At 44.8% G+C, this 24,757-nt stretch overlaps 2 protein-coding genes across 7 annotated transcripts in view; one reads left to right on the forward strand and one right to left on the reverse strand.

Annotated features, from left to right (window-relative positions):
• The window catches only part of C2H9orf152 (chromosome 2 C9orf152 homolog), a 28,834-nt gene extending 28,070 nt beyond the window's left edge, over positions 1 to 764 (reverse strand). Inside the window, exon 1 of one of the 3 annotated variants that reach the window (XM_075922830.1) lies at positions 655 to 764. The gene's annotated coding sequence lies outside the window, so the exon portion shown is untranslated. Of the gene's footprint in view, positions 1 to 517 lie in introns of all 3 variants that reach the window. The other 2 variants (XM_075922829.1, XM_075922831.1) reach the window with 2 other exon arrangements.
• Positions 1 to 24,757, forward strand: part of XYLB (xylulokinase) — a 125,784-nt gene that overhangs the window by 7,000 nt on the left and 94,027 nt on the right. For 2 of the 4 annotated variants that reach the window (XM_075922825.1, XM_075922828.1), the window contains exons 1-8: positions 714 to 874; positions 7,167 to 7,249; positions 9,477 to 9,546; positions 11,305 to 11,385; positions 14,343 to 14,429; positions 16,060 to 16,188; positions 19,117 to 19,182; positions 21,741 to 21,813. In XM_075922825.1, the coding sequence (XP_075778940.1) occupies positions 818 to 874; positions 7,167 to 7,249; positions 9,477 to 9,546; positions 11,305 to 11,385; positions 14,343 to 14,429; positions 16,060 to 16,188; positions 19,117 to 19,182; positions 21,741 to 21,813 (646 nt within the window). In that variant the 5' untranslated portion in view covers positions 714 to 817. Of the gene's footprint in view, positions 1 to 713; positions 875 to 7,166; positions 7,250 to 9,476; positions 9,547 to 11,304; positions 11,386 to 14,342; positions 14,430 to 16,059; positions 16,189 to 19,116; positions 19,183 to 21,740; positions 21,814 to 24,757 lie in introns of those variants that run through there. The other 2 variants (XM_075922826.1, XM_075922827.1) reach the window with 1 other exon arrangement.

Genomic DNA, 24,757 nt, shown 5'->3' on the forward strand with positions numbered 1-24,757 from the left:
AACTGGGCAGGGGAAGGGGTGGAATAAGCCATGAGTTCCAGCACATGCTGCTCTTGGGTATAGATCCCCACTATAGGACTGCTGGCTCCTCGGGGTGAAATGGATACCCAGGGTGGTGGCTGGGCCACAACTTCCTCAAAGCCCTGTGCAGGTGCATTGTCCTTTGAACTAGGGGTGGGCAGGGAGTGCTGCACGTCTGGAGCCAGCACATCCTGCAGTGCCAAGCAAGTGATACTGGGCCCAGGGAAGGGCCTTCCTGGGCCAGCCTGGACACTTGGGTCCCAGCTTGGTCTGGCACAGGGAAACTCCCAGCTGCACCCCCAGACACTTGGGTGTGGGGAGGAGGGGCTGTGTAGCAGGAGCAGGCTGCAGGGGGAACATGGGAAGAAGCAACCTCAGGCAAGGAGGGGAACAGCTGCAGAGCAGGAAGTTGTTGCCTGGAGTAAGCTCCTGCAGCCGACTAATTTTCCTAGCCCTACCAGTTACAACCATGCAAGTCGGCTCTTTTTTTGCTTACCTAGCAAACTGGCCACGGGTAGCAAATTGCATCAAGTGCATTCCCAGCTCTCAGACCTCTAGCTCTCCAGGCACCTGTCCCCGTCCAGGGCGCCCTACTGCCTGATTTTTCCCCTCCAGCCCCTCCTCTGCCACTACCTGTAGCTGCTTGATCCCCCAGGCCAGGACATTTCTGCCCTTTGATCACCCTTGCGCAAAGCGGGAGCCCAAGTCCGGGCAGAGCGCGGGCAGCGGCCACAGCGCGCCTGCTCCGCTCGAGCGCGCCTGCTCAGTGAGCCAGAGCAGGGTTGGGAGCGGCGCCATGGCCGCCGCAGCAGCAGCTCCCTGCTACCTGGGTTGGGACTTCAGCACCCAGCAGGTACCGGGCGGCGCCGCGCGGGGGAGCTGGCCGCTGCCGGAGAGGCCCCGCCCCCCTGCCCGGCGCCCGCCCGCAGCGGGAGGCCGAGTGGGGGCTCGGGGCAGGGGCTGCTCGTTCCAAGGGGACCGACGGGGCCGGGATTCAGCCCCCAGAGCCGACCCACGTAGTCGCCCCTCGGGCTTGAGGCGGGGGGGAGAGCCCGCGATGCTGCTGTGGGATGAATGAGGGGGCGGTCTGGGCCAGCCGGTCTTCTGCAAGGCGTGGGGGTTTGCAGCCAGGAGCTTGATTTGTTCCCTTAGTGCTGGGCTCCAGATTGCCTGCGCTTCGTCCCAGGGGGCTGTGGGGAGGTGACTTGTGTCCCACAGGGGAGGTGCCCGTGAAACCCGGCGCTCCAGTGGTTGCGATACCTTTTACTTTCCACATCTTTGCTTTGCTATCAGCAATGCATTTTTGATAACAAGCAAAAATATTTTTCATCCATGTGCAATGAGAATAACTAAATAGGAACGGCTGATCCCCAAGAACTGCCAGACAGTAGAAATTCTGATTGGGTTCTCAGCTGGCTGGGTTCCTGGAATTACAAATCAAAGGTTCATGGCTTCATGATTAAACTAGATGGGTTTATGAAGGGGATGGTTTGATGGCATAACCTGATCTTGGTAACTAATTGACCATTATCAGTGGTAAATAGGTCAATGGAGGGACGATAGGAGTTACTATAGAGAACTTTCTGGGTGTCTGGCTGGTGAGTCTTGCCCACATGCTCAGGGTTTAGCTGATCGCCATATTTGGGGTCAGGAAGGAATTTTTCTCCAGGGTAGATTGGCAGAGGCCTTGGAGGTTTTTTGCCTTCCTCTGTAGCATGGGGTACAGATCACAGCTGGAGGATTCTCTGCATCTTGGGGTCGTCAAACTATTTGAAGGCTTCAATATCTGAGATATAGGTGTGAGGATTAGTCTAGGATGGGGTGGGTGAGATTCTGTGGCCTGCATTGTGCAGGGGGTCAGACTAGATGATCATAATGGTCCCTTCTGACCTTAAAGTCTATGGTATTGTGTCAAAATTTGGCCAGATGATTTTATTGGTTCTTTGTTGATCACTCATTCTGAATTTTGATGTAGTTTGGCTCTTTGGTTTGAAAAATTGCTGACCCCTGCACTAGGGGCTTCTTGAATCCCTCTATTCTCTCCTCCCTCTGCCAAATGCTCTATATGTCACCTTTCAATGCCCTTCTGTTACTCCCTGTACTTCCTTCCTTGTGCTAGAAGCTGCTCCTTCTTTATATCCCCTCTCTGCCATGGCAAAGTGGCTCCTTATGTTCCCCCCCATTTCCACAGTTCTCATTTCTCCTGATGCTGGGCCCTGGGCCAGCTTCCTTTTTGCTACCAACTCAGCAGGGCGGTGGTGGGGGAAGGGAGCAAAAGGGCAGCAACATTGTTTGCCCATGTATGGGTTGGGAGCATCTCTTACCAGTATGCCTTACCCGTGGAGATGCCAACGTGTAGATGACTACATGATTAACTGATAAGCCTGGGTTTATTGGTTAATCCTGTAGACTACATGCATTCTCTCCCCCCCCCCACTGCCTCTGTATCAAAGGCAGCAAGGGTGGGGAGGCAGGAGCCGGCTTTAACATGGCTCCCTGAGCTGCCTGCTCTCCCCACCCCCACACTGCTGCCTCCGAGGCAGCAGTGCAGAGGGTGAGGGTTGCCCACAAGAGCTGATGCATGTGAGGAGCCAGCTTTTAAGCCGATTCTCTGTGCAGGCCGTATCTGTGGACCTGCCCCTCCCCCCCATTGCTGCCTTCTACAGAGGCAGTGGGGGGGGGGCAGGCAGGAGCTGGTGCTGGGGTAGGGATGTAAGCAACTAGTTGCTTCCAGGGGCGGCCCTAGACTACCTGCCAGCAACTGGCACCCTAAGCGAACCATGCAATCGGCGCGCTCCCCCCCCCCGCCAACCCCAAGGGCAGATATCGACTGAGATATCTGTGCTGTGGAGAGGGGGGCTGGGGATGGAGTTCTGTGGCTGGGGGCTGGGGGCTTGGGGATGGAGTTGGAGTTCTCTGGCTGGTGACTGAGGGCTTGGGGATAGAGTTCTGGCACTGGGGGCCAGGAGGTTGGGAATGGAGTTTGGGGGTTGGGGGCTAGGGAGAGGGAACAGGGTACCAGTCAGGGGAGAGATTCCCCTGCATCCGCTTCCTCCCAAGATCCCCCCCCCCAAAGAGAAGCCGGCATGCACCTCTACCGGGGTGACTCCCTCCTCCCACGGAGCAGGGGAACCCCCTGCGTTCCTCCTCCCCCAGGGCCAACTCCCCTTCCCCCCCCCCCCCCGTGGTGCAACCCACCTGCGTTCTTCCTTCCCTGGGGCCAACCCTCCCTCTCCCCTGGCAAAGGGGAAACCCCCCTGCGCACTGCCTCTCCCAGGACTTACCCCCTTCCTAGCCGCAGGGAAGCCGTGCTCCAGGTAAGGCATGGGAAATGGAAGGGGCAGGGTTTAGAATTTGGCACCTCATGCAACTTGGCGCCCTAGGTGGCTGCCTAGTTTGCCTATAGGCACGCCCCTATCAGAAAGAGGCAGCAAGTGGGAAGAGGAGGCAGCTTCTGGGACTTGTACATTTCAATGTCACATGGAGCCTGAGGCCAGTTGGGGACTCAGTGTTCCCCCATGGCCTCAGGTTCAATGTTGTGTTTTAATCTTTGAAATGCATGAGAGCCTGTGCTGGGGCTCTTGTACATTTCAGAGGTGGAATGCCGTGGGGCACTTCTGCCTTGGAAATGTAGCAACAGCCCAGTGGGCTTTTGTTATATTTCAGAGCGGAAGCGCCCTTATCGACTAATCAAATAGTTGATGGAAATTCCTTTAACTATTCGATTAGTTGATTAATCTAATTTTAACATCCCTAACTGGGGGGAGCCAATTTAGAAGCTTCCTCCCCTCAACATTGGCTTTGTGGTGCTGCCTGCTGCCCCACCCTGCACTACTGCCTCTATTGGGGGTGCATGTGTGTGCAGGGGAGGCTGCTGTGGGCCTGCACTTGCTGCAGCCACTCCTGCCTGTGGGGCGGGGGGGGAGAGTGTCTGAGCTCCCCATGGACAGGGGCTGCTGCAGCGGACCAGCCTTTGTCCACAAGGAGCTCAGCCCTCTCTCCTCCCCTCCCCCTCGGTGCAAGGGCAGCTGCTCTCCCCCCCCTCCCCCCGGGCTTGTGGGGAGTACAGAAACAGCAGGGCAGAGGGCTCCTGGGGAGTGTGACCAGGAGCACACTGGTGCTGGCCCAGCCTCTGGGAAGTATTGAATACAGGCAGTCCCCGGGTTACGTACAAGATAGGGACTGTAGGTTTGTTCTTAAGTTGAATCTGTATGTAAGTCGGAACTGGCGTCCAGATTCAGCCGCTGAATCTGGACACCAGTTCTGACTTACATACAGATTCAACTTAAGAACCCCAGGCGTCCCCAAGTCAGCTGCTGCTGCTGCTGCTTCCTGTAGTCAGCCGCTGGTCAGTTTCAGCAGCGGCTAACTTGGGGACGCCTGGGGCAGAGCAGATCGGTTGCTGCTGGGTTGGTCCAGTAGCGCGGCCGCTCCTCGGCGCTACTGGACCAACCCAGCAGCACCCCAGCTGCTCCACCCCAGGCGTCCTGATTCAGCCACTGCTGAAACTGATCAGCAGCGGCTGAATCAGGACTCCTGGGGCAGAGTAGCTGGGGTGCTGCCAGGTTGGTCCAGTAGCGCCAAGGAGCGGTGCTGTGGGACCAACTGGCAGCGCCCCACCTGCTCTACCACAGGCCCCGGGCTTTGCTCCACATCTCCCTGGTCTGCTGAGGGGGGCACTAGCTGCGTCCCCCCAGCAGACCAGAGAGACGTGGAGCAAAGCGGCGGAGGACCCGGGCCAGACCCGCGGCGCTTCCAGATCAGCTGGAAGTGCCGCGGTCCGGCCCGGGTCCTCCGCCGCTTTGCTCAGCGTCTCCCTGGTCTGCAGACCAGGGAGACGCTGAGCAAAGCGGCGGAGGCCTCGGGGCCGGACCCACAGCTGCTTCCAGGTCAGCTGGAAGCGCCGCGGGTCCGGCCCCGGGTCCTGCGCGGCTTTGCTCAGCGTCTCCCTGGTCTGCTGGCTCCTGCAGCAGACCAGGGAGACGGGGAGCAGCTTTTCTCACCCCGGAGGAGGCGGGCAGCGGGACCAGGCGTCCCACCGCTCCAGTCCTCCGGGGCGAGAAAATCCCCGTTCGTATCTGCGGATCCGACGTAAGTCGGATCCGCGTAACTCGGGGACTGCATGTAGTTGTGTAACCACTAAATTTTGATGTGGTTACATGACTATTCAGTTACACGCTATCTAACATCTGTACTTACCAGTATGCTGTATCCACCCATTTTCGCCTCTGCTTTGAAGCAAAGGGGGAGATGTTTCCCGAGGACGGAGTGTGAAGGTGGACTGGCTTCCTGCTGAATTCAAGTAGCCAGATACCAGAAAGGTTCCGTGAGGACTTGTTTGGGTCTGGGAAGCTTTGAAGGAGCATTTTGACACTGAATCCTACTGTGGGCGGAGTTGCAATTTCAGGATCAAACTCCTGAGTCACCTCAGGACTTATATTTAAATCGCTGGTAAACATCATTCTCGAGTTGAGGGGTCGCGAATGAATGAATGAGCACTGAGTCACAATGTGTTGCTGTGTGTGTTGCTGTGTGTGTTGCTGTAACTTGTTGAGCTTGGCATTTTTTGACACTGTGCTATGAATCGTGTAATTGCTGTGCATGCAGTATTGCAACAGTACAAATTCATCTGTTGCTGTTTTCTGTGAATTATACAATTGGTCACCATATTTTGGAGAATAATAAAGATTCATTCAGATTTCCTAGGTAGATTTTTATTCCACAGCCCTGCAAACATACCTATGTCATACTGAGGTACACTACATAACATATGTGGTAATGTATCTTTAAAGGGGAAGAAACAGGAAATTCACAATCACATACATCAGTGAGGCTCTCAAAGTTGGGTGTGTGTTAATCTCCCATGGAGAGGAGTGTCTTGGGTACTGCTGCAGCACCAGAAGATACATGTGGCACCATTTTCCAAAGGCAGTAGTGATTGTAGTTGATATATCACTCCTGGGGGTAACTAAGGCTGCAAGGTTGCAGCTCCTGCATACATCTGGCTACAGCCCAGTAACTTGTGTGCTGCAATAGTGCCTGCACTATTCCAAATGCAATGGAAGAAACAAGGCAACGCTCTGAAGACTCCTTTGGCAGAGTATTTCAAATTACCTCCAGGAAAGTTTGCTAGCAATCTCTATTTGCAGGACATCCTGGTGTGCATAAACAAACTGTTCTGTAGGGCCCCTCTGCCTAGCTTGTACAGGGGAATGAAAAGTAAATATCAGCTGTACCTTTATCGGTTATTTCAGTACCTCTAAAGTAGTACACAAGCAGCAATGTGCATCCACGCAGTATTGAAGGAAAACGAGTACAGGCAGTCCCCGGGTTACATACAAGATAGGGACTGTAGGTTTGTTCTTAAGTTGAATTTGTATGTATGTCGGAACTGGTACATATTGTAGGGGAAACTCTAGCCAAACATTTCTCCAGAGCTCAGTTTTATTCTCCCACACCTCACTTCCCTCAGTCCTTTATTCTCAAGCTGAGGTGTCTACTGAGAAAAGCTGCTGTGCGTCTCCCTGATCTGCTGGGGGGGGTGCTAGCTTCGTGTCTCCCTGGTCTGCTGGGGGGAAGCAGCTAGTGCGGGGTTGCCTCACCCCGTTTGTAAGTAGGGATCTAATGTAAGTCGGATCCATGTAACCCGGGGACTGCCTGTACTTATGAGAAGTTCCCTCCCCTGCCTTCAGGCTCACTAAAGCTGGAATGCTGGAAATGGCTACACGGCTCAGGAATCAAAAAGAAATCCTGGCTTGTCATGCTGTTGGACACCTGTTGCCTGTCCCACAGTCTTCTCCTCTTCCATTTCTCATCTAGCATGTCCTCCTTGAGGTTCACTCCAGTACCTCCAGATTATCCACAGGAAGCTTGGTGGTGGAGATGGATTTGCTACCAAGGATGGCATGCAGCTCCCTGTAGAAATGATGTCTGTGGTGCCATGTAGGGATGTTAGATTTAAATTAATTGGCTAACTGAATAGTTAATGCTGGACTCGATGACTTCCTGAGGTCTGTGCCAGTCCTAGGATTCTATGACTTTGAAGGAGTCTAGTTTTCAGACATTGCTGAGAGACCACTCTTTACATACCATCCTCCTTTTGAAAACATAGATCTGTATTTTTGTACACTTTTGATTTCTTTCAGCTTAAAGTTATTGCCATTGATGACCAGCTGAGAGTCATCTATGAGGATAATATTCATTTTGACAAAGACCTTCCAGAATTTGGGTATGTTTTTGAATTTTATTTTATTGTGATGGTCAGTCCAGTGTTTTGTACCTTTGAAGAGCTTTTACACCAGTTAAATCCCATGGATCTAGTAAGTGTGGAGGCATGAACAGAGTTTCTAGCTTGTCTGTGTGTGGTATTGGCTACACTGCAAAGGTGTTGTAAACTCTTGTGATGTTTGGCACTTTCCTGAAAGCCCCAGCTCCTGGAATCCTTTTATTGCAGGAGAATCTCAGCTTTCATTTAATAAAGACATATTTTAGTCTTCATGGCTGTGGCGAAAAACTTGACAACATGAAATGAGTGCATCCTAAAAGACCAGAAAGCAAAAAGCAAATACCAACTACCCCTATTTATCATTTTTAAAAAAAAAACTTTTGATGTTTAAGCCAGTCTCATGAGTTTTTTGGGGCTGGCTCGTTATAGTTGAACATCGAAGGTTGGCAATACTGCCTTTGTGTTCGGGAAGGAGATGCATGATATGTTGACAGCAAATAAGGTTTGGAAGGGAGTTTTGGGAATATGCTGGAGCAGATCTATTGCCCAAAACTGCTCTTGGGAGACATTAAGGGTACGTCTAGACTTACTTTCACTTTCGAAAGAAGATATGTAAATTTGATGGTAATTTGCATATCTTCTTTTGATCGCTTTTCTGAAAGAGTTTTTTTCGAAAAAGCGAGCAGTTTAGATGCAGTTCTTTAGGAAAAAAACCCTTTTTTCGAAAGAACCTGTAAACCTCAATTTTTGAGAGAGAAGGTTCTTTCGAAAAAAGTTTTTTAAAAAAGAACCACATCTAAACTGCTTGCTTTTTCGAAAACAAAAAACCTCAAAAAACCCTCTTTCGAAAAATTGATTGGAAGAATATGTGCAAATTATCACTGAATTTGCATATCTTCTTTCGAAAGTGAAAGTAAGTCTATATGTACCGAAGAGGGCCGTGCCTGCTACTCAATGTGTGGTCTAAAGTGTATACATTCCAACCTGCAAAGCTCACAGTTTTTGGACAAAACTTGTTGACACAAATTTTATATGGCAAGAAGTGGATTTCACCCATGGTGCAATGTGAAACCATTGATAATAAACATTAGAAAGTGTAAAAGATTCTGTGACTCCTGATAGACTAAGTTTAATTGGAGCATCAAAAACTCCATGTCCTTTATTTCAGAGTAGGATTTAGTTTCTGGACAACCTGTTTGCACATGCACTTACTCAATTTATGAGTAAACTTAATTGTAAATGGCTACATTAGGTCTACAGTATGGCAGTCAGACAATATCCTACAATATCTCGAATGAACTGTACTGAATTAAGTTAAAACACATTGATTTAATATTATTAGTTTTGGGGTACATGTAGATTTCCTAGGAAATAGCTTGGGGTGATGAGAATACAAACTCACCCCTCTGAAGCCAACCTTTTGGAGACACACTCTGAAGAAAGAGAGACCCCATTATGTACTAATTACCTCCTTCTAGAAACTCTAATTCCCTTTGAGTTCAGGGGTCCCTAAATACGTGCTCGTTCTCAGCTGAAGCTGTGATACATTTGTAACCAAAGAGACTCCTTTGTGGTGGGTGGGGGTGTTAAAACTCTTCTCCTGCCAGAACCCATCCATGTTAGAGAGAGGCAACAGCTAGAGAACTGAAAGCCTGAGAGTTGATTGCCCTTGCTGAATCAATGAGGGGAGATCTAGGTCAATAAGAGAAGCTCTTCTGCTGACGGAGTGATGTTGACACTGGCGCTTAGATGCGATGTAAGATACATTTAAGCAATTTGTAGTATAAACAAGGGTTCACCATGGATAATCTTTATGTGGGTATTTGGCTTTTTGTCAAATCGCTTTGTAAGAAACCAGTATAAATATATGACAAAGAGTTTACTGCTCCATGACATACATGTGGGCAGAGCCTTCCCTATGCAGAGGCTCAATGACTTCAAAGTACTGGGTAAATGTAGGAGTCTGCCCTCTTAGATCTCACTGCAGGATCAGGGCCTTTCCTTTATATTTTTTCCCTGTGCCTAGTCAAAATATCAGAATGTTAGTTCCAGAGGGCAGGTTGAGTTTTCTAACTTTGTTTTAATTCTTGCTGTGCACTGAATACTATTGTGTATTCTTTGGTTGTACATGATCATGTGAAAAAACTGCTTGGAAGAGGAGAAAACGAACCAAATGTGAAAAAAGACAGGTTCTCCTCCCACCTCAAGTAAAAATATTGTCTTTGTGCAGGACTCATTGCGGAGTCCACGTCCACAGTGATAAGCTGACAGTGACTTCTCCTGTGTTAATGTGGGTCAAGGTAGGAAACTGTTTTAATTTTGGTTGACCAGGTATATTTGCGTTATTACATGATTCTTCATCTTAACTCAGGATTATCATTATGAGAAGCAATTATGATTGCCATTCAAGCTAAGATGTCTTGTTAGCTTGTTTTCTATTTCTTTTGCATGCAGTTATGTCTCTTTGAAGTGCAAAATTTCACATCATGAACAAGTAAAGCTGGAGTTTCTAAATTGTTATGCTTTTGTTTCTTCTCTCTCCATTGTATTTAGTACTAGATGCATGCAAAATATAAGTTCTTTCCTAAGTGGTTTTGAACCCATATCAGCAATAAATAAATATTGCATCTGCTGGATAAAATTTGGCCCCTTTTCCTTCTTTTTTAATTAGGAAAACATTCTTTGTTTGCAGTCTTTGTTTCATATGGAAGAGGTGCCAGTTTGGCTTTGCTTTGTTTACCTCTTTGTTAATGCAACATCAGAGTTAATTTCATCCTCTGAGAATAAGATTTGTTAGTGAGTTTTTGTTTCCCTCTGCTGGCTGGCTAGCTAGTTTTGCTGTAGTGCAGTCCCTTTATGATAAGTGTAGAAAACATTTAGTTTAAAATACTGTAGGTTTCCTTTTGTGTTCTAAAAACAGATATTCACAATCCAGAGGAAAATTACTCATTTAGGTCCAGATTCTGTAAACGTTGCTCACAATGAATAGAATTTTACTATGTAAGTAGTCCTACTAAGGCAACATGTGTAGTGAAGTTGTGACTAAGGGTGTGTCTAGACTACAGTGTTTATTTAAAAAAAAAAGGCCTTTTTTTGAAAAAACTTCCTCTGCGTCTAGACTGCTGCCATGTTCTTTCAAAAGTAAATCAAAAGAACGCGGCAGTTTTTTCGGCCGTGGAAAACTTAATTTTACGAGGAATAACGCCTTTTTTCGAAAGTACTCTTTTGAAAAAAGACACTATGTAATACAAACTGTGCTTTTTCAAAGGAGAGCATCCAGGCTACCTGGGTGCTCTCTTTCGAAAAAGTGGCTCGCTTTTTCGAAAGTACTGACTGTAGTCTAGATGCTCTCTTTCGAAAGAGGCTTTTTTGAAAGTATCTTTTGAAAAAGCCTCTTTTGAAAGAGGCTTGTAGTCTAGACGTACCCTATGGGTGGCAAAATGAAGGTCACAGTAATGACAGTATAAAGGTAGATTAATTTTTAGTCCGAAATGACTTAAAAGTATCATTTGAGAATCTCATGGCAAGGGCAAAATTTTCTGACTTGAGTGTCTAACAGCTAAGTATTTAAATCCATATTTTGCTATCTGAATAAATCATCTGAATTTCAGAGGTAGTGAACATCCATAGCTCCCATTGAAGTCAGTGGGAGTTGAGGATGCTCAGCATGTTGCAAAATTGGACATGGCACCACAAGGAATTGCATGGGTTTTCCAAATGTAAGAACAAAATAAATTGTCCCATTTTGTATGTATCAGCCTCAACAATGTCTCTTTAATATATTGAAATCCTTTGAAGACCAAACAAGAACTAAGATCTAATGATTAATCCTTTGTTATTCAACCTGTTTGAAGATTTTTTTTGTTTTAAAAAGCACTTCTGCTTAGATTAATTTATTCAATTTCTCAAAAAATCCCTAGTCATTAGCTAATTTTTCATTGTCTCTTATTGAGTCCTTATCAGTGATGACAGACACTTACAATTTAATTCTGAGGGCTGTGAGTATGCATAATTTGGTAGCTCATTACAATCATTCTTGATTCTGTTTTTTCTTGTAGGCTCTGGATATGATCTTGGAAAAGATGAAGTCTTCTGGCTTTAACTTCTCTCATGTGAAGGCTATTTCTGGGGCTGGGCAGGTCAGTTTTTAAGGGGGAAAAATCAGTCATATTGTATATCCTCAACAAAGTACTAAGGCAGGAGTGGGGAACCTAAGGCCCCGGGGCCACATGCAGCCCTTGGCTTGCTTGGATCTGGACCCTGAGACTCAGGGCTCTCCCACCCCAGCACTGGGGAGCCCATGCTGATTCTCTAGCCTCCCCACCATTCCATTGTGGGGCTGGAGCGCACAAAATCTACTATCCCGGGCCCCTCTAAGCTCTGGTGTGCAAGGGAAATGTGGGGAGTGTCTTTCTGCTTCTCAGTTGGGAGCCATATCAGTGAGGGTTTGTTTGGGTTCTTTTTGTTTCTCACTTGTGTGTGGCCCCTCACTGATTTTTCTGTGGGTCAGCGGCCCCCAACCCAAAAAGGTTCCCCACCCATGTACTAAGGAATAATGATACATATTATTTAGTAGTATTACAACAGCTCCAAAGGCTTCAATTAAGATCAAAGTTTCTTTGTGCCAGACACTGTATAAATACATAATAAGGGACAGACTCTGCCTGAAGAACATAAAAGCCAGTTTAGTACAAGATGCAACTTGTATACAACTGCAAGAAAAGAATAGGACAGGGAGGACAAGGATAACAGTGTGGATACTAGGTATGTAAAAATTCGTTTAAAAAGCTAACCGTGTTAACAGCAGAAAATTCCTAGTGGTTAATAGGGTTGCCAGATGGTTTCAACAAAAATACCAGACACACTTGACATTACATCACCATCTACATTACATCTTATTTAGAAAATACCAGACATTTATATTTTCTCAATTTGTTTCCTGAACAGAAAGCTCAAATACTGGACTGACCGGTTCAAAACTGGACACCTGGCACCCTAGTGGTTAAACACTGCAGGCTGTACAGTATAAAGTTTAGATTAGCTTTATACTGTAGAGCCTGCCCTAGGAGCAGAGCTGACAAGGGCTGCCAGCCCTGCTCCTGGGGAGGAAGCTCTGCTGACACAGCCAAGCTACTTCCCCAGGAGTGGGGCTGGAAGGGGTTGCTGGCTCCCGCTCTCAGTGAGGTTTCGCTGCTGTAACTAAGCTGCCTCCCTAGGGCTATGTCTACACTGCAGAAAAAAAATGTCTTCCTGCTTTTTATGGGGAATAATGCTAATTTTGAAATAGCATTAGTGTGGACGCTCTGGTGCCACTATCTTGAAATAATACTTCCCAGAGTAATTTGAACTAATTATTCCCCAGTGCTTCCTGGGGCTCAAATTCGAGGTAGCGCATCAACATTAATGGAGCCTGTCTCGGACTAATTTCAAGGCTTCCCCGTAGTGAGGACATGCTATTTTGATTTTGTAAAATCAGGAGTTAAGTCGAATTTAGTTATTTTGAAAGAGTTTCCTAGTGTAAGATATGCTCTTACGTTTTTGCAAACTTGAGGCGTGTTTTGAGATGGAGCAGGAAGTTTGAGTAGCTGTGTCTGCAAGATTAAGGAGAGTGGAATTTAGTGAAGAGCTGAATATGCCAGATCTATTCAAGGTACAGCTATCATCCCTCTCCTCATAGCTCTTCATATACTAGGTGGTACACCAGGCATCCTCAGAAATAATGGAAACCAAAGGATGGCCGACTTGTATGCAAATGTTCAGGGGTTGTGTCTTCCTGTATATCGTGCTTATGGCTTCTCTAGTTTTAGCCTATATAACATATTGTCTGTCTTTCGAAGATGTCAAAGTACTTAGACATTCATTCATCTATTAAGCCTCACACCATGCCTATGAGGTAAGCAGGTTTGAGACCCATTTTGCAGTTGTGTAAAGTGAAGTGGAGAGAGATTATGGCAGGCATTATCCAAGGTGTCCACTAATTTTTGGTGTTTACGTTACCAGTTGCTGAGCTTCAAAATCCTAGGACTGGTAAATCAGAGGTGCTGAGCCCTTGCAGCCTCCATTCACTTCAATTAAAGGCTTGGGTGCTCAGAAAATCAGGGGCTATATATTTTGAGTTGAATACCCAAAATTAGTGGTGCCTAACGGACTTGCTCTGGGTTGCACAGTGGATTAATGGCAGACAAAGTACCTTGAGTATGACTGCAGAACTCAGTCATTCTGATTACTGTTTTTTTCTGCTTTAAACAGTTAGGCTACGTCTAGACTACATCCCTTTTTCATAAAAGGGATGTAAATTAGACATATCGCAATTGCTAATGAAGCGGGGATTTAAATCTCCCCTGCTTCACTAGCATAAAAATGGCTGCCGCTTTTTTTCTGAATGGCGCTTTTTTCCGGCAAAGCTCCAGTCTAGACGCTGATCTTGCGAAAAATAAAGCCTTTTCCGAAAGATCCCTTATCCTCTTATTTCATAGAGGGATAAGGGATCTTTCGGAAAAGGCTTTATTTTCCGCAAGATCAGCGGTCTAGACTGGCGCTTTTTTCCAGCAAAGCTCCGTGCGGGGGAAAAAAGCGGCAGCCATTTTTATGCTAACGAAGCGGGGGAGATTTAAATCCCCGCTTCATTAGCAATTGCGATATGTCTAATTTACATCCCTTTTACGACAAAGGGATGTAGTCTAGACGTAGCCATTGAGTCTAACCCTTTGTGCAGGGCCCAAAATGACACAGTTATTCTGTGGAACTCTGGCTTCACTTTAAAGCTGTGCTTTTATGGTAGAATCCTTGGGTAAGTCAATAGCTGCAACTAGCAATATTATCATATTGCTCACTAGATGCTGCTTTAGTTAATGGTCTACATTTTTGCTAGGTAAACATTTGAATTTGATGATTTGGCATGTACATTGTTCATTCTTGAAGTGTAATTAAATGAGCTAATTGTTCTGGATGTGACAAAAACGGGGAACTGTTAAATTAATTTAAATTGTCTCTCATTTTGGACATGGTTCTCTTTTTAATGTTTGAAATCCATATTGAAGTCTGTATTTGACATCCTGGGGGCCATCTTAAATTTAAAAATGTATATCCTCTACAGCAACATGGGAGCGTGTATTGGAAGCAGGGAGCCAGCCAAATTTTAAAGAATTTATCACCTGATCTTCCTTTACATCAGTTACTGAAGGTAATATATGCAATGAAAAGCTTTGAAGGGAGAGTGAGCACACACAGTTCTCTTTCTGACACTTAACAGTTGCTTTTTGCTTCCAAAGTATTTCCTTTGTCTGTTTCTGTTAGAAGCCACTGCAATATACATTTCCCCCCTTTAGCTCAAGGATTTTAGTATTTCATTTTCCTCCCCGGCATGACAACTTACTATTTTGTTAAAATATGCATCACCCAATGAGCACCACAATGTATGGTCTGTTTACTGTTTGTATAAAGCTTAATATTTTAACACCTTTACAATTATGGTTAATATGTTCAGATTCACTATATTATAATTTCAATTCACAAGTTTTTATTAGCAAGAATACTTTTATGAAACAATACATTTATTTCTGAAGGTTCAAATTATGGTCCTAGGAGCTCCTGAGCTCAAAATGGGTGCTTGGGGTTGTCTTGTGGACATAGATTTGAAAAGCCCTCTCCTTTAAAGATGTAAAGGTCTGTTTGTCTATTGAAGCCATCTAAATTCAAGTTACATTTTGAAAATCAGCCTTTCCCACCTTGAGATCAAGAACTTTTAAACATTTGAAGGAGACAATAGACTCATCTATTTAAATCTCAGATGTCTATATCTGGCTTGCCAAATGAAAATATTGTCTGCAATAAACATGTGAAGAACTTCTGGGAAATGAGTTAAAAAACTGCACAATGGAGTTCTGAGTGTCAGGGGAAGGGTTCCCAGAAGATTATAACTAGTCATTGGAAACAACAATCTCAGTACAACACCAAGAAGAATAATTATAGTTATCCATATGGCTAAATCCTGACAACAGGAGCAAAAGGACCAGCACAATTCTTTCACAGCATGAAGTACAGCAGAATTCAGGAAAGGAATCCTGAGCTTAATCATTTGCTTCAGGGCCTGGTAACCTGCATTGCTGGCCCATCGCTAGCTACTGCAAGTTAGGTAAAAGAGTGGCAGCTTCAGCCAGCTTCTCCTCATTATTGGAGATTGCCTATCTCCTAGAACTGGAAGGAACCTTGAAAGGTCATCAAGTCCAGTCCCCTGCCTTCACAGCAGGACCAAGTACCAACACTGACAAATTTTTACCCCAAATCCCTAAATGGCCTCTACAAGGATTGAACTCTCAACCCTGGGTTTAGCAGGCCAATGCTCAAACCACTGAGCTATCCCTCCTCTCCAATGCAAGGTTTGGCCTGGGGTTTTCACATTGTTTACAAAGCTATTGGCCGTGTCCCCAACATGCTAGCTTCATGTGGATTGTAGATGTATGTAGAATCCAGTAGTGGGAAATCTCCAGTGCAACAATGTGGCATTTCCGTGTCCATGCTCTTGGTGTTCTTCAGCATGCTTCAAGCCTCTAACTGCCTGATGCTAGGATTGGATGACATGGGATGGGTCATTTGATGACAGCCTTGCTCTGTTTATTTCCTTTGAAGCATCTGGCATTCACCACTGTCAGAAGACAGGATACTGGGCTAGAAGTACCCTTGGTGTACCCTGTATGGCTGTTCTTGTGTTCTATTGTATTTGGGCCCAGAGTGGGCACAGATACCTATTTAGGATTTGTCCATTAGTGTGGAGTGATAATCTTTTTGATGATTTATTTCCCCTTCCCCCTCAGGCTTGCTTTTCTGTCAGTGACAGCCCGGTTTGGATGGATTCCAGTACTACCACCCAGTGCTTATCTCTTGAGAGAGCTGCTGGGGGAGCGCAGCAGCTAGCTAATATCACTGGTTCGCGAGCCTGTGAGGTGAGAAGTGGAGGAGGAAAGAATGAAAGTTCATACAGTCTCACTGCTGTCTCATGACAAACTCTGAAAATAATTCACAGCCAGTAAGTGTGGCATCAGTATGGGGCTGAAACTTATGAAGAGACAAGGTTAGTCTATATTGAAAAACCTGTCTGGCAGTGAAATGTATTTGGCTTTGCAATAGCCTCATAAAGGAAGGGATGATGTCCTATTGCTTGGGAGTTATAAAATTAGACTATTTGAAGTGTTAGAAAATGCACTGTGTGAAACAACTTATATTGGCAGAAAAAGGGACTGGATGAACTATTACTATAAGTTACTTCTCTAATTCCGTGTATCAGTTCCTTAGCTGGTTGGGCTCTGCTAATTTGCTCAAGTTGAGGAGCTGTCAGTTTGATGCAGGTGAGAAAAAAGATGCAGGAGCAGATGAATTTAAATTTTTGCTTTCATGCAGATGTCTATAGTAATAACATATATTACAGAAGTGTTTCCAAATATAATCTCCTTTGATCACCACCACTTACTCCTTGCAGTATTAATTTTAGTCAAATTGATAAAACTCTCTAAAGAAGACATCTGGAGCCTGGCAACAGCACTATCAAGCCCTACCCAACACCCATCTCTTCATAGGTAAAGGAGAAAAAATGGGCCTTTATTGCTCCCTGAGAGTTAACAATCTCAGACCATTGTAGACCTGGGGGGATGAGAGTTCCAAATGTCCATGGTTATTACAGAGTGGTCCATCATCACACCCTTCTTATTGCAATAGGACTCCAGATCAGGCACCTCCTCCTACCACAATTGTGACAATATGTCATGGAGTGAGGGAAGTCTTTTACATCAGTGGTGCACAAACTTTTAAAGTCGTTTCCCCCCCCACTTACCATTTATGGAATTTCTCACCTACCCCCCCCCCATCACCTGTAATTTGAAGTGATCCCTTCTGCACTGCTACTGGCAGTGGCGCTGCCTTCAAAAGTGGGCTGCTAGAGCAGTGGTCCCAGACCTTTCGGGAATTCCGGGTGCCCAGGGGCAGGGCCGCTCACACGCCGAGCATCCGGGGGCGGGGACGCTCATGCACCGCGCACCCAGGGCCGATGCCACTCATGTGCCGCGTGCCTGGGGCTTGCACTGCGCATGCACCGCGCCCCGGGGGTGGGGCTGGCTCAAATCATTCGGCAGGCACACATAAATGCCCCGGCGGGCGCCATGGTTCCCGTGGGCACCACGTTGGGGACCACTGTGCTAGAGAATGGTGGCTGCTGGCTGGGACATTCATGATCTTTGTGATGAGAGAGGACTGTTTTTTAATCCTGGGCTTGACCCACCCTGAAATACACTTTGGCTACGTCTAGACTGGCATAATTTTCCGCAAATGCTTTTAATAGAAAAGTTTTTCCGTTAAAAGCATTTGCGGAAAAGAGTGTCTAGATTGGCACGGGCGCTTTTGCGGAAAAGCACTTTTTGCGGAAAAGCGTCCGTGCCAATCTAGATGCGGTTTTGCACAAGAAAGCCCCGATTGCCATTTTCGCCATCGGGGCTTTTTTCCGCAAAATAGTACTGTGCTGTCTACACTGGCCCTCTTGCGCAAATACATTTGCGCAAGAGGACTTTTTCCCGAACGGGGGCATCATAGTATTTGCGGAGGACCACTGACAATCTTACATCAGATCGTCAGTGTTTTTGCACAAATTCAAGCGGCCAGTGTAGACAGCTGGCAAGTTTTTCCGCAAAAGCAAGTGCTTTTGCGGAAAAACTTGACAGTCTAGACGCAGCCATTTTGTTTTTATCCCACAATACCTGCTCCTTTTTAAAATCTCACTCCTGCTGTTATTAGTGATACCATGGGATCCTAGCTTCTTTAATTCCCCCCCCCCCCCAGTTTGTGTAACCCTGTTTTAGACAAGTAGCATATATAAATAGCACCTAGTTGTCAGTTTGTTAGTGAGGGTGAATTCATCAAAATGTCCTATTCCCTTGCATAGATCCTTCTTTTGATTTATTTTGCAATTTACTGTATGTTCATTTGAGTTGAAATGAAACTTTAAACAATGCAAAATGTTGCTTTTTAACCTAAAACAGGCAATTAACTAATTAACAAAAAAGTTCAGCATCTTAAGTGTTTTTCCTTTATCTGATTTAACACATGTATGAGACATAATTATAGGCAGTCCCCGGGTTACATGGATCCGACTTACATCAGATCCCTACTTACAAACGGGGTGAGGCAACCCCGCACTAGCTGCTTCCCTCCAGCAGACCAGGGAGACACGAAGCTAGTGCCCCCCCACAGTAGACCAGGGAGATGCGGAGCAGCTTTTCTCAGCAGACACCTCAGCTTGAGAAGAAAGGACTGAGGGAAGTGAGGCGTGGGAGAATAAAACTGAGCTCTGGAGAAATGTTTGGCTAGAGTTTCCCCTACTATATGTACCAGTTCCGACTTACATACAAATTCAACTTAAGAACAAACCTACAGTCCCTATCTTGTACGTAACCCGGGGACTGCCTGTACTCCTTATCCATTAATGCTTTCTGGCTTGTAGTACCCTGTCCTCCATTTACCCCATCTATGCAGAGTTGTATAAATTGGGAACATTTTGAGGCTTTGGAGGCAATGTTTGCAATATATTGGGTTCCTCTGTATGTAATAAATTATGATTTGTTCCACTGAACTGTCATTTCTGAAACATAAATTATGGATAATAATGCTTTTTTCACAGCCTTTTTCCAAAAGGTGAGCAAAATTCTCATAATGAGACTATGCATTATAGCCTGTTTAGTGCAGATTGCCTGCTGTGCACTGACTTTCATCATGCATCAGGCAAATTAAATATCCAAAGTGCAATGTACTGAACTCATTACACAGAGTTAATGACTATTGACTCTATTTAGCATTTGTATTCCTAATCATTTGCATTTCTCTCTCAGCGTTTTACTGGAAACCAGATAGCAAAGATTTACAGCCAGAACCCTGAGGTCTACGCACAAACTGAGGTTGGCTCAACTTCAATAAACTTATTGGAAATCACAGATGAAAATCATTTTAATTTTGTTAAGGAAATAAATAAGTTTTTGCTAAAAAGAAATGCATGTTATTTCTTGCATTAGTTGTCATAATGCAAAATATATAATATAGGGGTTGTGATTTTATAAAGTGGATCTATTTTTTTTAATCATCTCAGTTAATTGGCATATGACAATCACACACCTGATATTTTTAGATTGATGTATTTAACATTGTGAATACCTCTGGGTCACAACATTTTGAATCAAAATTTAAAAATTAGGCCTTAATTTTGCCTGCACAAAATTGCATGTGCACCAGTTTGTGCAGATATTGCCATATTTGGTCTCTCAAGCATGTGATTATGCATAGTTAATACATGCAAATGGTTATTCTGTGGGTGTATCAGTGCAATGTTTGCTGTTGCAAAACAGGTGCCAGGCATTGTTACCTAGGAAAAACTGGAGGTTGAGTTGATATTGTTTTGACAGATTGGTCTTCAAAGTTATTTTGATTTTATAATGATTAAAATGAATTAAAAATTTCAAATGTAAGTTTCCTTTTTACTGAAATTGAGAAATCAGCACTAACAATTATTATTTTAACTGCTCAAGGCTGAAAATCTGATGTTCTGCCTCAAGCAGTGACTAATATTCAGTGTTTCAGAGCAAGGTGATAAATCCCTTTGAAGCTGGCTTCTTGAGTGTATCGGCTCCTGCCTGCCCCCCTCACCCTCCACGCTGCTGCCTCTCTATCATAGGCAGCAGTGTGGGGGTGAGCAGTTGGCTCTGCAGGATCTGGTGCTTGTGGGGAGCTGGCTTAAAAGCTAGCTTCCCACTGGCACTGGCTCCCTGCCTCTCCTCCCCGCCCCTTGCTGCCTCTGTATGAGAGGCAGCAAGGGGCGGGAGGGGGATGCGTGTAGTCATTTGATTAATCATTGAAATGACTATATGTTAGCATCCCTAATTTTAAAATACCTTCCTGATATGGACAAGTTGATATCCTGCTGCAGTAAGTCTCACAGGTTCACCATATACTTTGTAAAGAACGTTTTTCTTTAATATTGTTCTCTCTGTATTTTCATGAATGTCATTGTGACACTTCTTGTTCTAGGGTGAGAGGATATGGAATGGATAAAAGACAAACTACATATTCTGGTCACAGATTTAAGAATAAATTCATGCAGAAGTGAATTAAGCCAGGATCCTTGTGATCTGAGTCCTTGATCAGATCTAGGGGCTGAGGAGTAGATTGTAATTTGGCTTCCCTAGTTGTGCTGAAAGGGATGTGGCAGTGCCATATTATAACCAGAATTCCCCAGAGGAATTCTGTCTTGGTAAGAATTTATCTTAAGGACCTGTATGCAGTACACACATTACTTTGTAGCTCGCTACTTTATAGATCAATGTTTCCCAATTTTATTTGGCCATGGAACCCTTTTAAACTCAAAATAATTTTGTGGAACTCCAAATAACAGTCTAATATATGGAACTGAAAATGTAGACCACAAATAAGTAAGGATAATAATAAACAAATGCTAAACAAGGTCGTGAGATCAATATTTAATAGCTTAATTGCACATATTTAAAAACAAAAATCACATAATATTAATTATTTTTTTTTAATCATAAAATGTTGTTGTAATGGAATTTTCTCGCAGATCCCTTATTTTCACTTTGCAGAACACCATTTGGAAAACATTGTTATAGAGGATGTGGTGTGTTCCCTCCACTGTGCCAGCCTGTTTTTCTGGATGGTTTAGAGAGCGGAGCCAGAACCAATCTTTAATCCAACCCCCCTCATTCTCTTTCAGGCAGCTAGTGTTCATTGGAGTACAAGGAAGGGCTGGGTCCATCTCAGCCATGCTGAAATGTGTCCCTGAGTAGTGCCTAAAGAAGGTATAGAGAGTCATTAAGTCTTGCCATCCTTATGACCCTCCTTAGAGACCATCTACCGTCTATCTCTGAGAAGTGAGTCTGTGGCATAGTAATGGGTAGCATAGTTGATTGCTATCAGAGGGTTAACTGCAGGGGTGGGCTATGTTGCTTGACTTGGGAAGAAGTTGATTGACTCAGGAAGATGAGTGCTCATGTTGGGGTGATGGAAGAGTCTCTCACAAAAGGAGACGTTTGTAAGATCTCGTCTGTGTTTAGCTTTGGTTTCCCTTTGGGTTCACCAATAGATGCTATTGGTATGATTTCTATGCTGTCAAGTATTCTTTGATTTTTCTGTCTGCTTGTTTTTTTGTATCTAGACTTATTTTTATTAAATTGTGGCCCTTAGATATATCATGGCTGTACAGTAATGTGTACTAAGGCAGAATACATTCCTATATTGTGTGTATGTTGTATGTTTCATAAGGTTTCTTTTTAGATGGCTGTCTACTATAAGCCCAGGCAAGAAAATTTTACTGGATAATACTTTCTGGCAGACAGTACCCATTGCTGAAATTTTATTAGTATGTTGTTGCTTTGACTTACACAAGCTGCAGTTGTTTTGGCATCAGAGTTGATGAGTGTTACTATTTCATGTTATCTTTGTCTTTCAGAGAATCTCTGTGGTTAGTAGCTTTGCAGCATCCCTTTTTCTAAGTGTGTATGCACCCATTGATTATTGTGATGGTAAGTGTTGTCTGTTCTTTTTGGGTGGGAACAGTTCTGCATGGGAGTTTCCCTGTCTCCCCATCATGAATAGAAGAAGGACAAGGTGTTTCCCACATGTTTAAGTATTACTACCCTGATAAGGAATGTATTTTAAATGTGTAGCTCTGCAATGAATTAATTACTCTTATTTTAGTGTTCATCTTAATACGGTTACCTCTTTGCCCCCAGGTGCATGCATGCGTGTGTGTGTGCAAACATAAAAACTGACCTCCTCTTTCTATCAGGATCCCTCAAAGATTCTTTTAAAAATGAGTTTGTGCACTTTGTTTCTACTTTATGATGTACTAGAAGACTTGCCCAGGTCCTTCAGGGCAGAGCCTTGGGGATGTGTGTGTGGGGAGTGTAGGAGGCTGGGGGCCAGGGGCATATTCTCTCCCTCCCAGCTTCCTCTTGCCCACATGGGGTTGTTCCCCTCCCCCCACCCCAAGTTTCATGGTTAGATATTAAGGCAGTCAGTGAAGTGGTAGCATGAAAAGATGGTAAAGCCAGAATTGAAGACACAGGTGGAGATCAAGTTCAACTCACTATTTCATCTCCTTTCTAGTAACAAGGCTGGGAAGAAGTGCAGTATCTCTCACTTCAATAAGGTAGCAAGGAATTCATATCTGCATCCCCCTCTTGGGCAGCTTGGAACCTCATATATGCTTTGGGCTCTGTGTAGGATTTAGGAGTTAGTGACAGGCCAAAATCTAGCTTTAAAAGTGTCAATTTTTTAGGGCCTCTGAACCCTCTTGGCCAGCTGAGCTGCTTTTTTCTTAATGTTCTCCTTGGCAGGCAGGCCCTCTACTTTCCCTTTCCCTTAGGCGACAGGTCAGGGAGGAGCAACTAAAAAAAGTTCATATAGCTTTTATCTCAGAGGTTTGAAGCAGAGAAACCAAACTTAAACATGATCTGTACTTAAAACTTAGCTCGACATAGCTACTGTGCTTAGAAGTGTAAAAGGATATCAATAAAAGAATGCTTCTGTTAACCTATATGGAGTAGGGATGTTAGCAATCGTTTAATTAGGTAATTGTGTACCCGCACAATTTTAACAGTTACACGATTATTCGATGGCCCCTGTGGGCGAGGATGGCAGCCAGTGCACTCCTGGCCTCACTCTCAGGGAGCCTCCTGCTACCCTACATTGCTGCCTCTGTATCAGAGGCAGCGGTGTGGGGTGGCAGGCGGGAGCCAGTCCTCATGGGGAGCTGGTTTTTTAAACCGGCTTTCCTCATGGATCGGCTCCCGCCTGCTGCCCCGTGCTGCTGCCTCTGATGCAGAGGCAGCAGCATGGGGCAGTAGCAGCCCCTGTCTGTGAGGGGCCCCAAGCTCCTTGCGGATAGAGGCTGCTTCGGCGTCCCACAGAACAGCCTCTGTCCGCAGTGAGCCTGACTCACTGTGGATAGAGGCTGTTCCACGGCAGCAGCATTTAAAACTTCAAATTGTCGGCTGGGGCTGAGTCAGCCTTCCAGTCCAGAGTTTTAAATGCAGAGCAAGATGTGTGTGTTGTGGTTAATTGGGACTGTTAACTGACAAGTATCCATAATATGGAGTTATTACAGCAGTGGAAAAATCCCACCATGTAGTGGCCAGAGGGACTATGGGTCCTCTCTTTCCTACTCTGTTAGCTTGAGGCAGGGCAGGATAGGGTTCCTTGATTGCTCCCGGGATTGCTTTCACTGGAAGTGCATGACTGTCCCTGAAAGGCATAATACACCTGACACAGACCCTAAAACATGCAAGGCTGTCTATGCTTATCTACTGCCAGCATGAAATGATCATGTTTATGACCTAGTCTTAATGTAATTAGCAATTTCAGTATTTTGTTTAATTTTCAGTGTATTGATGATGTAAACTTCAGCAATCTTTTTTTTTTTTTATTTTTTTTTTTGCTGGGGGGGGGGGGGGGGCTGAATCATATTCCCTGGTGGGAAAAACTCTGAAGGATGCTGAGCATCCATCACTCCCATCATCTTTATTGCAGCTTTTGGACAGTTAGTGCAACCCTTGGATATTTTGGGAGTTCAGGGTGCCCTCATAGAGCCCCTGAGCCCCTTGGGGGATCAGTCCCAACATTCTGTACTGAAATGGTCAAAACACTTTTGGATTTTTTGAGTATGTGAGGAAAAAATGACTTTTCAAATGAAAATAAATGTTCATTTTGGTTGAAATGTTCCATATATTTTTGATGAAAAACTAAAATGGTGTGGTTTCTGAAAACTTTTTTCAGAGAGAGAAGAAAGGGATGAAAAACCAACTTTTTCAGTTTTGGAAATTGAAACTTTTTGGGGTGGGTCAAAAAAAAATGTGAAAAACTTTGCATAAAATGGGAATTTTTTTGTTTCAATTGAAACTTTTCACATATAACTTTTAACCAGCTATAACTTACACACATGGTACCCATCTAATTCTGTTGTTCCTCTGGACATTTAAATATCTAGAGTAAATATTCTGTTCTGAGGATGTAAAGTTATTAAACCTTGGTGTGAAAAAGATGGGAGAGTGAAATCATACATTATGGTGCCACTCTTTACTAGATGAAAGTTAAATTACATGTTGTCTTCCATCCCTTGTCTTCTGTTAACATAATGGGAGATCATCCTAATAGCAATAATAAAAATAAATATTATGCAAGATTTTTTATACTGCTGATGCAAAGCCTATTTTTTTCTCATCTTTTGCAATTTCCTTCCATTGATCCTGTATATTGTACAGGCAGTCCCCGGGTTACATGGATCCGACTGACATCGGATCCCTACTTACAAACGGGGTGAGGCAACCCCGCAGTAGCTGCTTTCCCCCAGCAGACCAGGGAGACGCGAAGCTAGCGCCCCCCCCCAGCAGACCAGGGAGACGCGGAGTGGCTTTTCTCAGCAGACACTTCAGCTTGAGAATAAAGGACTGAGGGAAGTGAGGTATG

Source organism: Pelodiscus sinensis, chromosome 2 (genome assembly GCF_049634645.1).
Source record: "Pelodiscus sinensis isolate JC-2024 chromosome 2, ASM4963464v1, whole genome shotgun sequence".
NCBI classification, from domain to species: domain Eukaryota; kingdom Metazoa; phylum Chordata; order Testudines; family Trionychidae; genus Pelodiscus; species Pelodiscus sinensis.